At 46.5% G+C, this 13672-nt stretch overlaps 1 protein-coding gene across 21 annotated transcripts in view; it reads right to left on the bottom strand.

Annotated features, from left to right (window-relative positions):
- Ank3 (ankyrin 3) overlaps positions 1-13672 on the bottom strand; it is a 484298-nt gene that overhangs the window by 104633 nt on the left and 365993 nt on the right. For 5 of the 21 annotated variants that reach the window (XM_021205641.2, XM_021205643.2, XM_021205645.2 and 2 more), the window contains one exon: positions 614-667. The exons of the other annotated variants lie outside the window; for them this stretch is intronic. In XM_021205641.2, coding sequence (XP_021061300.1) covers positions 614-667 — 54 coding nt within the window. The remainder of the gene's footprint in view (positions 1-613; positions 668-13672) is intronic. 21 annotated transcript variants of the gene reach the window in all.

The raw sequence follows: 13672 nt of genomic DNA, 5'->3' as shown, positions 1-13672 counted from the left end.
TGCACAGCCCACTGATTAACCAGGAACTGACTGCTCTACACACCAGCACTTAGCAGTCAACCTTAGACAGCATCAGCTGAGCTTTAAAATGTGGTTTTTTTTTATTGCAGCAGAGACAATGAAAAGTACTAAACAGTGAACTTTTTAACCATTATCAGTCTTCACAGCAGGACAGAGGGCGCGATCACGCGAATCAATGCTTCTATTTATTGAGCATTTACTGTGTGCTGGGTGTTCTCTATAGTATCTCATTTAACTCTCTCCATTTAATCTCTGCGTCAGGACCTAGGAGAGCACTTTGCAACAAGGAAGGCAAGTTATCCAAGGCCACTGAGCATCTGAGAGAGGCGGGATATCAAAGGCAGGAGATTAGGCGCCCAGGCCCTTCTTCTGACTCCTCCTCAAAGTCTACTGAGTGAGTCCTGCTGACAGGGGGGATGAGCAAAGCTTCTGGAAGGCCACAGGTGTCTGCCTTGTTCCCTGTGTGGTCCCTAGAACACTGGCCAGCACAGCGCGGGTGCTCAATAAATATTTGGAATGATTGACAGATCAGGTGCAGGCTCTGAAGAGGTGAGCTACAGTTCCAGAGTGGGGGGGGGGGGAGGGGACTTACTTTTCACCAAAACCTCCCGTACTTTGGGAATTTGGAACCATGTGCATTTATCACCTAGTCAAAACAAAATGAATAAAGTCAATAAAACAAAACAGAACACAGGCACTGCAGATCAATCATATGGGCCATATGTTCTGTCCACCACAAACACATAGGTGACAGACACAAGCCTGCCAGGTGCAGCGCTTCTTACTGTTTATGTCAAGTTTCAGCATACTCAGCAGGCTCTCTCGGCTGGCTGTGATGTCATCGGTCTGTGAACTAACCACACTGAATATCCAGGTGGCAGAGCCAACTATTTTCCTGAAGGCACCCAGTCTCCAAAAAAACGAGGGCCAGGACCTGGATCATAGTACAGATACCACACTGCCGCTGTTCAGTGCTGTCCATCTGCCAGACTGAGCATACTTTACAGCATGTGTGCTTCATTTAACCCCTGCTGTTATTTATTTATTTATTTGGTGCCTCTAGGTGTATGTCACAAGTGCAAGGGGGATCTTTGGAGTTCAGAAGAGGGCGCTGGCTACAGGTGGGTGTGAGTCGTGTGATCTGAGTGGTAGGAACTGAACTCAGGTCCTCTGGAAGAGCAGAAAGGATTCTTAACCACATGGAGCCATCTCTCCAGCCCTGTCCCTTACCCCTTTTATGAGTGACATGTAAATGAATTCGCTCACCTCCTCAAGCTCTCATGTCCAACCGTGGGCAGAGTCTGGGCTGGAACAGACAGTCACCCAATCCTTAACTCTATGTATACATGCAACAATGGCAGAGGGGGGACAAGAGAACTGCAGATCACCCACGGGTGCTCACAGGAAGGTGCCCCATGTGACGGAGAAGCTTGCCAGGGTTGACTGGTGGTTGTGTCCATGAAGAGGGCACTGAGGAGCTGACCTCTGCTGGCTACAGATCCCAGCACAGGATGGCAAGTATGGGTGTGTCCCGGGACCTTGGGTAGCAAGTTTGATGTAAGCCCCAGGCAACTGGGCAGGGAAACACTGGTTGAGCCATAGTTTAAGGTCCCTGTGCTTGGGTTTTAGAGTAACCAACATGTATCCATTGGCGCACTGCAGTTATTTTGTTGAGATTTGGTGAGATTCTCTTTTTAGACTGAAAACTCACAGTTACCCTCCCTGTTCTCAACTGCCCTGCTCTCTTGGGCCAATTCTCACCCTGAGGCAGAAGCAGGATGGATGCTGGTGAGGCCATCTGCTGAGAACAGGAAGTACCATGAGATGGGAAGTTGGTTAATGCCAGCCCATTCTACCACACTGTCTTTATGGCATTTCTGCCTTTACGGCAAATGCGTGAGATATTATCAAGCTCTTAGACAGAAGATCTATTGGCTAGTGAGAGGGGCCAATAGGTAACGGCACTTGCCACCAAGCTTCACGACCCGAATTCTAACTCATAGACCCACATCGTGGGAAAAGGGAACTGATTTCTGCAAGTTGTCCTCTGATATCTACACTTGTTCATACATGCACACATACACACACATTTCAAAAAATGTAACAAGAAACAAGATGTTATACACACTCTTTTTGCTGATGATTCAAATAAGGACTATAAAACATAGATTATATTTTTTTAAACACTTTTCATTAAATCAAACCATATCTAATCTCTATAATCGCATCTAACCGTCAGAGAAGGCAGTTCAGCCTAGGGCTTAGGGTACAGTTCAGTTGGCAGAGAGCCTTGGGGTCTATCTCCCACCTCTGTGCATCAAATAAACTGGCACAAGGCTGTAATTCCAGCACTCGGTAGGTGAAGGCAGAAGGTCAGAAGTTCCAAGTCATTCTTAACTATACAGTGAGTTCAAGACTGGCCTGAGGGGCCGGAGGGATGGGCCTAGCACTTAAGAGCACCAGCTGGCTGGAGAGATGGCTCAGAGGTTAAGAGCACTGCCCGCTCTTCTAAAGGTCCCGAGTTCAATTCCCAGCAACCACATGGTGACCCACAACCACCTGTAATGGGTTCTGATGCGTTCTTCTGGTGTGTCTGAAGACAGCTATAACACTATAGCTCATATATATATAATAAATAAATAAATCTTTAAAAAAAATAAAAGAGTGCCAGCTGCCTTTCCAGAGGACCTGGGTTTCATTCCGCACTTGACTGGCCCCTGACAACCATGTATAACTCCAGGTCCGATTCTGGGCCCCTTGGACACCAAGCATGCATATGAACACACATATATGCAAGAAAAACACCCAAATACATAAAATAAAAATAAATCTATCTTAAAAAAATACTGACCTTGGTTACCTAAGGTCCTGTCTCAACATATAAATAAGTGAGTAATGGATTTACAGCCTAGAAAATCCAAACAACAGTAGACACTCCTGCGATGCGCTCCTTTATCCTCTATTCTTTCGTCCTTAATAATCAAGAAAGCAGGTAGGGAGCCCGGTGTGCCGGCGCATGTCTTTAATCCCAGCACTCCGAGCCAGAGGCAGGCAGATCTCTGAAAGTTCAACATCAGCCTGGTCTACAGGGTCCCAGACCAGCCAAACAGACATAGTAAGATCTTGCTTCGAAACAAAACAAAACAAGCAAGCAGAGAAGCGAACAAGGAAGCACAGAAGGGGAGGAGAGAGAACAGAACCTGGATGCACCCGGACTTTCCTTCCCAATGCTAACCCTAGTGTAGCTACGCAACAGCGGATGAGAAGTTACTTAAGTGTCCAACTCTCGATTGCTCTTCTGTCTCTGTATCCCTCTGTCTGTCTCTGTATCCCTCTGTCTGTCTCTGTATCCCTCTGTCTGTCTCTGTATCCCTCTGTCTGTCTCTGTCTCCCTCTGTCTCTCTGTCTTTTCTGTTCTTCAGTTGGAAGCTAGAACCTGGGTTCACTTGTGCAAGGTTACTGTACTCCGAGAAGAGGGAGAAGACCGGAGGTGGGTGGGGTTTGTACTTTCGACTTTAAGTGGTGTCTGTGTGTTCCAGGCCCTTCTAGAAGGCACACCACACCATCAAGCACACCAACTGAGGACCCTGTAATGGGTCAGAGGCATGGCTAGAAGCAGAAGGTCGCTGCCTCCCTCTTCTCCACCTGTCTCCTCTACTATAGATAAGCAAATGGTAGGGGACTTTCCTTGAACCTTTGGCTTCCCACATCTTTGGTGGCTGGCAGAGTTAGCCACCAAGACCACTGCATAAATGGTGGGATACAGTATCTTTTCATTGTCTATCTCAAAAAAGGGGACAACTGTTGGCTAATTGAGTGGTGGGGTAAACAGGTGATTTTAGAAGCCCGAAGAACTGTGGCATCATCAGGGAACCACCTGTTACACTCATCTGTTCCCTAGATCTTGGCTTAAGATTCTGGCTTTGTAGGTGGCCACAGAGGAAGAATGGGGTTTGACTGGCCAAGTTCACACCCTTCTGAAACAATGAATTGCTATTACCTCATGGAATAAATGACTCTGTTCAGGTGATCAATTTTTTTTTTTAAAAGAGTACAAAGTCTTTGCTTTTAAGGATTCTGTTCCTTGTAGCCGGGGTGTGTTTCTCTTTTAAAACCACTCAGCAGTTCACTGCTCCCTAATCCGGGCTGCAGAGTGTCTGAGGTCGGCACACATGACTCAGTGCTGGACGCTTTCCAGACGGGGCAGTGAGAATGTCCCCCGTGATCTTGGCTGGGTTAATCAACAAACCCATCCCAGAAGGGAAAAGGGATTTGGTGTCTCTCCTACAGAGGGTGGAAGGAGCAAGTGGAGGCAGACTCTGTCATTGTCTCATGGTTGCAATGCTTGACCTGGGTGTAGAAACTCCCCTGTGTTACCTCCGTCAGGACTAGGTGTCACGCTAACTTGGGCATACACTTTTAAGCTGAGGATAGAATCCGGGTAGTAGGGAGTTGGAGGTCACTTTCCCGTTCCCATTACGTCAAACCTAGGCCACTGGTAAAGATGACTGGACCACGACTCAGCTGCCAGCTACAAACTTGCCCCATGAAATCAGGACCAGAATACTGGCAGGATTAGAATGCTGACTGCTATTGGCATGCAGCGGTGTCGTGCCAACTTGTTCTCTTCCTGAGCTTGTATGTCCTCATGTGTACAAAGCCTGTATGTGTAAAGGTACCATGCAGCCCAGAAGACAGGCGGTGACATCATTCCTCAGATGCTGCCCACTGTTTCACTCCCACTGGCCCAGAGCTTACTGATCTGACTAGATTGGCTGAGCAGCAAGCTCCAGGGATCTACCTTGTCACTGCCTACACAATGGGACTTCAAGTGTGGCCCAAACCTGAGATCTCTTTGAACACCTAAATTGTCACCACTGAACCAGGTGGAAAACACACACCTGTTGGTTTCAAGCCCATTCCTTAAAGGTATATACATACAAGGCCACACCGCATGAGGCCTCTATTCTTACCAGGGCTCAGCCTGGGGACGTCACAGGATTAGCAACATCACTCTCTGCTTCTCTCACCGTCCCTTGTTCCCAGATGCTCACAGCTCTGCCTTCCCCTTGCCTGTTCATCCATGCTGTTCCCTGGGTCCAGCATCCAACTTCTCAGCAGCAAGGATGCTAACAGTGGGAGAGAGGCTGAGAGTGGGTGGCTTGGGCCCTTCTACTGCATGGGCCATCAGGTCAGGAGGCTCAGGTGGACAGGCAGGGAAAGGGTAAAAAGGGGGAGCGAAAGAGTCTCCATAGTTACAGTTCATCTGGGCCAGTAATTAATTGTCTGCAGTGCAGGCACACGAAGCTTCAGGCTACCTGTCCATCAGGCAGTGCATGGGTAGTTCCTGAACCTCATTCTATCTTAGCCTTATGGGGAGAAACATACTGTGTATCTTTCATATCCTATATTACAGCTCTGGGCTCAAATCTGTGACTCTCTCCTCAATGCCATGAGTGGATGTGGTTGGTGTTGTGCTAACTCCCCACTACTTGTGCTCCCCTGACTCACTCGTGTTCTCTCTCTCTCTCTCTTTCATTTTTTGAAACACGGTTTCTCTGTGTGTAACCCTATCTGGAAGTCACTCTGTAGATGAGGCTGGTCTCAAACTCACAGAGATCTGACTGCCTCCACCTCCTAACTGCTGGTATCAAAAGCATGCACCACCATCAACCAGCTGATTCCTGCTTTCAGAGAAAGTTTCTCTGATGGACGCTTCCACTGGAACCTGCTCTCCCAGATTCTTCCTCCCATCCCTTACCACACCCTCTGTATATCCTTTAGCAGTCTTCTTCCTCTTCTATGTCAGTATGCGTAGAAGTTTCTAGACCTGGGTTTCTTCCTGTGTTCTGTATTGATGCCCTCATCTACCAATATCTGGCATTATCACCTTGCTTCCTCTTCTGTATGCACAGCTGAATGTAATTTGGGGACTCAGAACATCTGTGTCTGACTCCTACCCGCCTACCTCCCCAACAATCTCTGCTGGTCCAAATTCCAGCCATTCTTCAACATGTTTTCCTCCAGGGTCCTTCGGCAGCTGTTAGGAATCTCTTGAATTTCCCTACCTACCCTGTGATCTCCTTTGCTGCGATGCCTCAGTGGGTATGAAGTCTCGCCAAGAGACCTAAATTCAAATCCCAGCTTTCTGGACGATGTAAAGCTATGGACATAACACACACCTGCCTGATGCTCAAGGTAAATTAGGACTCATAACAAGTTCCGCTCGGGCTCTAATTGTGACTAAATATAACTTGGGAGAGTAATTGTAATAAGAATAGCCTGAAGTTACTTTGAGAGACTTCATCCCGACAGAGTCAGTAAATGATACTCAGTGAGATTTTACTACCTGTGAGCAGTAGGCTGTACCTTTCATTCAAGATCACATTGAAAACCTAAATGAGCCATGTGCTCAGGGGCTTCTAGCCTTATTACCACACCAAAGCCACTTAGAGGTTGAGAGCAAAGGCTTTGGATATCGACCCAACTTGTGTGTGATTTTAATCCTCGGTTCTTGATTGGAGCCTGGCCCGAGCTGTGACCCAGCTATGTGAAGCTAAAGTGGTCGATGCCTTTAAACAAGGACAGCTGTGACCGGGTCCCCAGACTGCAACAGTGGCCAGCATAGATCTACTCTTGTACAGCAGGCTGTCCAGTTTGAAAGAAATAAACAAAATGAATCACATGCTAAAATTACAGGCTGGGGATGAAATCTAGCCTCCTGCCTGTTTCCATAAATACTTTCAGAGTCCCACGGCCACACCTGGGTGTGTGGGTCAAGTTTTTGGGTTGTTTGTGTGCACGGAGGGAAATAGGACAGAGTCTCGACAGTTGATCTCTGCGAATACTTATCACCAACCATTTACAGAACGACTCTATACTTTTGTGCCTGAAACAAAGGACTGATTCTGTCAGGAGGCAGAACCAGAAAGGGCTTAAAAACATGATCTGATGCAAGTCGAGAGAGGCAGATCTGTAGACCATAGGTAGAGATTTAGATGAGCCTAAGCACAAGGGAATGCTGGGAAGTTTGTGTTATCTGTTTGTCTCTACATTATTCTTTTGGAATGTACTTGTATTGTGAGGGAACAACAGCTACTTTTATTGTGAGGTACAGTGATTGTACACATGCACAAAAATGCACATCAGCACACTCATGAAATAAACTCCATCCAGGCCAAGAAGCAGATCATTGATCCCTCCGCTCCTCCATCTGTATGCATCCCTCATCCAATCCCAGCTCATCCTCCCTTCTTGTGGAGACCACTTGCTTTAAAATAGCCTTTCCTTTGTAGTTTTCTTTTTCTGCTGCTGTTTTGGCTTTTATTCTGAGATAGGACTTTGCTAGGTAGCCCAGGCTGACTAAGAACTCGGGTTCCTTCTGCCCCTGCCTTCTGAGTGCTGGGATCATGGGTGTAGTATATATGTTGCCACATCCAGCAATTGTCGAATTGTCATCATCATTGTCGTCTTCTTCTTCTTCTTCTTCTTCTTCTTCTTCTTCTTCTTCTTCTTCTTCTTCTTCTTCTTCTTCCTCCTCCTCCTCCTCCTCCTCCTCCTCCTCCTCTTCCTCTTCCTCCTCCTCTTCTTCATTATCTCACTATGCAACTTTACAATACTGGCTTATTGATGTGTGTGTGTGTATGTGTGTGTGTCTGGCTGCCTTTCTATAACCTACAACTCCACAGCTGGTCCTATAGATCTATTCTCTACTGAGACAAACACCTATAGATACCAAGAGGGTATCTGTAAACAGAAGGCTTCCTTGCAATAGCTTCAAGCTGGAAAGAACTCACATTGCCATCTACAGGAGGGCAGAGACCTTAGTTGGGATATTGTAAGTTCTTGGTGAGCTGTTACACAAACATGAAAATGAACACGTTACAATTACCCAACAACAGGAGTGGAAGTCCAGGAGGGCCGAGCTGGGAAGCAGAAGAAATGATGCACCTGTAGACTTGTAAGGAACTCTCTATCAGCTGGGTGCACAGCTGAGCTCTGGGGGTTGGTGTGGTGCTGCTATGCATTCAAAATGCTAAATTCTGTACCCCAAGATCTGGTTGTCCCAAAATTCTCACATATACATTGCCTTTGTTGTATAAACCTTGCTCCCCAGTTTAAAGCTATTGGTTAAATAAAAGTGGCTACAACCAATGACTGGGGAGGACAGAGGTAGGCGGGTCTTTGGTTACTGGGCTTGGGGAGTCACCTTGAAGAGAAAGAGGGTAGGAAGAGGGAGAAGGAGGGGAAAGGAGGAGGAGGAGGAGGAGGAGGAGGAGAAAGAAGATGGAGAAAATGTGAGGTCTCCATTAGATGTAGTGGACCAAGAGCAGTTGCCCAAGTGATGGAGCAGAAATAACCAAGGTGAGACTCCAACAGCAAGTACTTGGGGGAACCTCAGCTAGGGAAGTAGCCAGTCTAGTGTTATAAAAATAGATTAGGGGGGCTGAAGAGTCAGCTCAGTGTAAGAGCACTGACTGATCTTCCAAAGGTCCCGAGTTCAATTCCCAGCAACCACATGATGGCTCACAACCTGTCCGATGCCCTTTTTTGGAGTGTCTAAAGACAGTGACAGTGTACTCATATACATTAAAAAAGAGAAAGAAGATATTAGGGATAATTCCCTCAGTAATTGTGCTAAAGCTGAATAAGTAAACCTTAGCCTCAGTCTCATTCAATCTAGCTTCCAAATAAATAGAAATACATATGTTAATTTACAGCTAAGTCTACGGGATTTGAACAAATGACAGCTGCACAAGAGGCACCTGCTGGGGGCTGGTGAGATGGCTCAGCGGGTAAGAGCACCCGACTGCTCTTCTGAAGGTCCGGAGTTCAAATCCCAGCAACCACATGGTGGCTCACAACCATCCATAACGAGATCTGACGCCCTCTTCTGGAGTGTCTGAAGATAGCTACAGTGTACTTACATATAATAAATAAATAAATCTTTAAAAAAAAAAAAAAAAAAAAAAAAAAAAGAGGCACCTGCTGGATCCTGCCACAGGGAAGCTCATGAGCTGGTGACAATGGAGAGGAGAAGGCAGACTTGAGAGGTGCTATGGATGCAGAAACAGAGCAGATAAGAGTTGCTGGCTGGCTGCACATGATCGTGAGAAAAGGGAGACTCTGGAGCTTCTGCATGGGGGTAGGCTACATGGTAGGTGAAGAAGCTTGCAAGAGATGCTATCCTGGAGGGGCACACTTAGGGTGTGGTGGATTAATTATCTGTGAGGGTCTAAGTGGAAAGGCACAGTGTTGAAAGAGCAGTTAGTATAGGTTAAGGAAGAAATCAATCAACAATTCTAGTTCTAAGACAGGATTCAGGGGCTGGAAACGTGGCTCAGAGGTCAAGGGCACTGGCTGCTCTAGTACAGGGCCCAGCTTTGGTTCCCAGCAGCCATGATAGGCAGCTTATAACTACCTGTAATTCCAGCTCCAGGGGAATCAGTGTTCTCTTCTGGCCACTGTGGGCTCATGCTAACACACGTATATACACATAAAGCAAAGCCAAATCTTTAAAAGAATGGAGAAGGACCATTGACACTCATGTGCATGTGAGCAGTGCTCTGTCCTTCTGACCTTCTGAAGGAAAGGACCAGCTGCTTCAAGCCCCTGAAGGTTTGGCTCAGTGGACTGAAACCTGGAACTGCCAGCTCAAGCAAACCCTCTCACCTTTAAGTTACTTTTGCAAGAGGTTTGTGTTTGTGTGTGTGTGTGTGTGTGTGTTTGTTTTTTTAATCACAGCCACTGAAATGAAGCGGAGACAGGGTCTTCCTTTCTAGGTTTTCAAAGTTATCATTTTGAGCTTACCTCCAGGACACACAAGCAGCTAATGAATGTCCATGTGAAAGGTAAGCAGAGAGTCACGCCCACAAGGTAGTCCCAAAAATGCCAAAAGTTTTGGGCAGGAACAGTTCCCACTGGTCCTATCAACAGTGACACCATACCCCGCCCTCCTCCTGCCTCCCCTGAAGTTAGCTAATCTTTCTGGCGCCCTTCCAGGCTCAGAAAGCCACTCACATAATGGTTCTGTATCTTCTTTATGATTACCAGAAAGATTGGGCAAGCAGGGCTGTTCCTGGTAGGCTGAGAGCCAGCTTCACACTTCCCAGACCGGACCTTCATTTTGGATTAGGCCAAACCAAATGATATTTACTCTCTCCTGAGTGAGAGTACTCTAGGAGGATTATATAAAAGGTCCTTTCTCTGAGGGCCAGAGACGTGGCTCAGTGGGCGAAGGTGCTTGCTGCCAGCCCCCTCTCCCAATACTACAAATTTTAGAAAATTCTTTGCTCGAGTTCTTAAAATCTACACAAAACTCTGTCTATACGTAACATGTCTTTGTCCATGCACCTTGGCCTGCTTAGTCTTCATACTAAGATGTGGGAAAGAGGCTTATTTCTATCGCCATGTCATTACATTCTTTAAAAATATTATTGCCTTATGGTATTATCTTAGCCACAGGCCTGTGTGTGTGTGTATGTGTGTGTGTGTGTGTGTGTGTGTGTATGTGTGTGTGCATGCTGTCAATGTGTGGGATGTGTGTGGTGTGTGGATGGAGTATGTGTGGTGTGTGTGTTCTGTGTGCTATGTGTGAATGTGTGTGTGTGTGCTGTGTGTAAGGTGTGGGGGTGGGATATGTGTTTTGTGTTATATGTGAATGTGTGTGTGTAGTGTATGTGTATATGTGTGTATGTGGTGTGGATGGTGTCAAGGGTTATGTGTGGTGTGTGTGTCCTGTGTATGAATGTGTGTGTGGTCTATGTGTGTATGTGTGTATGCTGCGTGTTGTATGTGTGTGGGGGGGTACCAGGATTCTTCCTTGTATCCTGGTCACCTTGTTCACTGTTGTAAGGTGGCCCAGCTGTCCAGTTGACTTGGGGGAATCTCCTGCCTTTTCCCTCTAAGCACTGGAATTACAGTTAGGCCCTCACACTTACTTGTGAGCTCTGGGGATCTGAGCTAGGCAAACCCTCAGGTTCATGGGGGCACACAATTTAACTGCTAAACCATCTCCCTAGCCCATAACATCACTACTTGTTTTGTTTTGTTTTTTGTTTTTTGTTTTTTGTTTTTTTTTTCGAGAAAGGGTTTCTCTGTATACCCTGGCTGTTCTGGAGCTTACTCTGTAGACCAGGCTGGCTTCGAACTCAGAAATCCGCCTGCCTCTGCCTCCCAAGTGCTGGGATTAAAGGCATGCACCACCACGCCTGGCTATATCACTACTTTTTGAAGAACACGATTTGTTCTTTCTCTTAAATACACACTTGGTTTTGTGTGTGTGTGTGTGTGTGTGTGTGTGTGTGTGTGTGTGTGTAGGGGTGGCTCACATGTGTGTGTAGCTCTGAGGGTGATATTAGAAGTCTTCCTGAGTTGCTCTCCACCCGATTCCCTGAGGCAAGGACTCAACAGAAATCAGAGGTGTTTGGCATGCCTAGTACAGCTAACCTGCTTGTCTAGGGGGTGCCATGTCTCTGACTCCCTGGTCAGGTCTGGGATTTCAGGGAGATGTCATGCCCACTTGGCATTTATGGGGTTCTAGGGATCCAAACTCCAGGTAGTCACATTGAATGGCCAGCTCTTTCTCTGTGAACCTGCTCGCCATACACTTTTAAAAAAACCAACAGTGTGAATAACCCAGACTTTCATTCGTTGAACATTCCCGGATCAAGAATGAGCTGAATGATTTCCTCACTGACCAAGGTACCACTTCCTAAATTTTATTGCTTTACTGTATCTTTCTATTGCTGTTTTTCTGAGTCAAGGCCTCTTCAGATAGCTGACTATCCTGGATGTTTGTAGACCAAGCTGGCCTTGAACTTGACCTCACAAAGATCCACCTGCCTCTGCCTACCAACTTCTTATGTCTTCCCCTCATCCCTTCTTGGTAACTCTTTCTACCACACATGCACTTAGCTTTTTCTTTTCCTTTTTCTTTTAGCCTTTACTGTCTACATTCAAGCCTGGCAGAGATTTCACAGCTCAATCAAAACGTAAGCAACTTCAGACTAGATCCTCCTTCCTTCCAGCACTGTGGCCTCCTGACCTGGATCAGTTTCTCTGCCCCCTGCTGTCTGGTTTCTATTTTGCAAGGCTTCATTCCATCATTCCATTTGCCATTGTGTGGCGTCCATTGTTCTTTAAATGTCATTATACTCCCCCCTCCCCCCCCAGAGAATTCCGCAAGCTAAAATAACATTGGCACTCTGTTTCCCAATTTGCAAAAATATACACATTACAGGAATTTACAATTAAGGTCCAAACTTAGCCAGAGCTACTATGAAGCCCCACCCCAACCCTACTCCACCCTCTGTGATCACTCCACTCACAGTGATAGCTCCACCTTGTGAGTACTCCACCCTGTAACTGCTCCTCCACCCCATCTCCTCTCCCTGCTCTCCCTCCACCATCTCCCTCTCTTTCCCCATCTCCCCCTCTGTCATTCACGTTGGCTTTTCCTCTTGTTCCTTCTTCGCTTTCCCCGTGTCTTTATTTTCAACTACAGACTCATTTGCAAAAAGGAAGAATCTGAGTGGTGGTAGAAGAAAGAAGGCGGTTCTTATGCACTTGAAGGGTCTATGTGCACAATGAATATGGTGCGGGGCGGGTGTTGGACGCGGAGACTGCTGTCTACAGCCCCTTTCGCCCCCGTAGAACTCACTCCGCGAAATCTCCCTGTTCTATATAAGGCTGCTCTGTCTCCTGTTTTGCTACGATTCTGTTCTGTGTCTCTGCTCCACTGTCCTCCTGAGACATTAAATGGCAGTGCTGTTTAGACTTGTTGTGTTTGTTTGTTGAGGAACTAACCCCAACGTTAAACATACAGGTCTCACCTATAACTCATTTCTCAAAGGAGACCAAAAGGAAGAAGAGCAAGAAGCAAAACAGAAAATGGTGAAGGGAGAGACTTCCTGATGTTACCCCTTTAATATCTGTCGTGGCTATTCCTGGTTGTCAACTTGACTATATCTGGAATGAACTACAGTCCAGAATTGGAAGGCTCACCAGTGACCCTAATCTGGAGGCTGGGAGATAGAAGTTTCTGATCTGGGTCTTGGTATGGAGATCTTGAGGCATAGTGGCTATGGATTCCAGAATCCAGAATGGATTAAGACAGGGAGATCTCTGAGTTCAAGGTCATCTGGGATTAAAGGTGTGGTGGCACACACCTTTAATCTGGGCTACACCTTCCGCTGGAGACCATATAAGGACATCGGAAGAAGGGAGTCTGGTTCTCGCTCTTTCGCCTGCTTGCCGTGTGGGACTCAGCAACTGCTAGATCCATGGACTTCCNTTCACAGCTACTACTGAACCATTGTTGGGATTTGGACTGCAGACTGTAAGTCATCAACAAATTCCTTTACTATATAGAGACTATCTGTAAGTTCTGTGACTCTAGAGAACCCTGACTAATACAATATCTATTCCTTCCTAATTTAGGGTTTATACTATTTCCCGTAGCACAAACTCATCCCTGTCTTTCTTGAGGTAAGCTGCTAATAAGTGTTGCTTATAAATGGCACTGATCAGGCTTGCCTAAGACCCCAAGGACATGTACCGCTATTCCCAGCTAGTGGCTGAATTATCAAGGACACATATTCTCTCTCTCTCTCTCTCTCTCTCTCTCTCTCTCTCTCTCTCTCTCTCTCTC

This window comes from Mus pahari, chromosome 9, assembly GCF_900095145.1.
Source record: "Mus pahari chromosome 9, PAHARI_EIJ_v1.1, whole genome shotgun sequence".
Lineage (NCBI taxonomy): Eukaryota > Metazoa > Chordata > Mammalia > Rodentia > Muridae > Mus > Mus pahari.
This window is presented reverse-complemented; position numbering and strand designations above follow the sequence as displayed.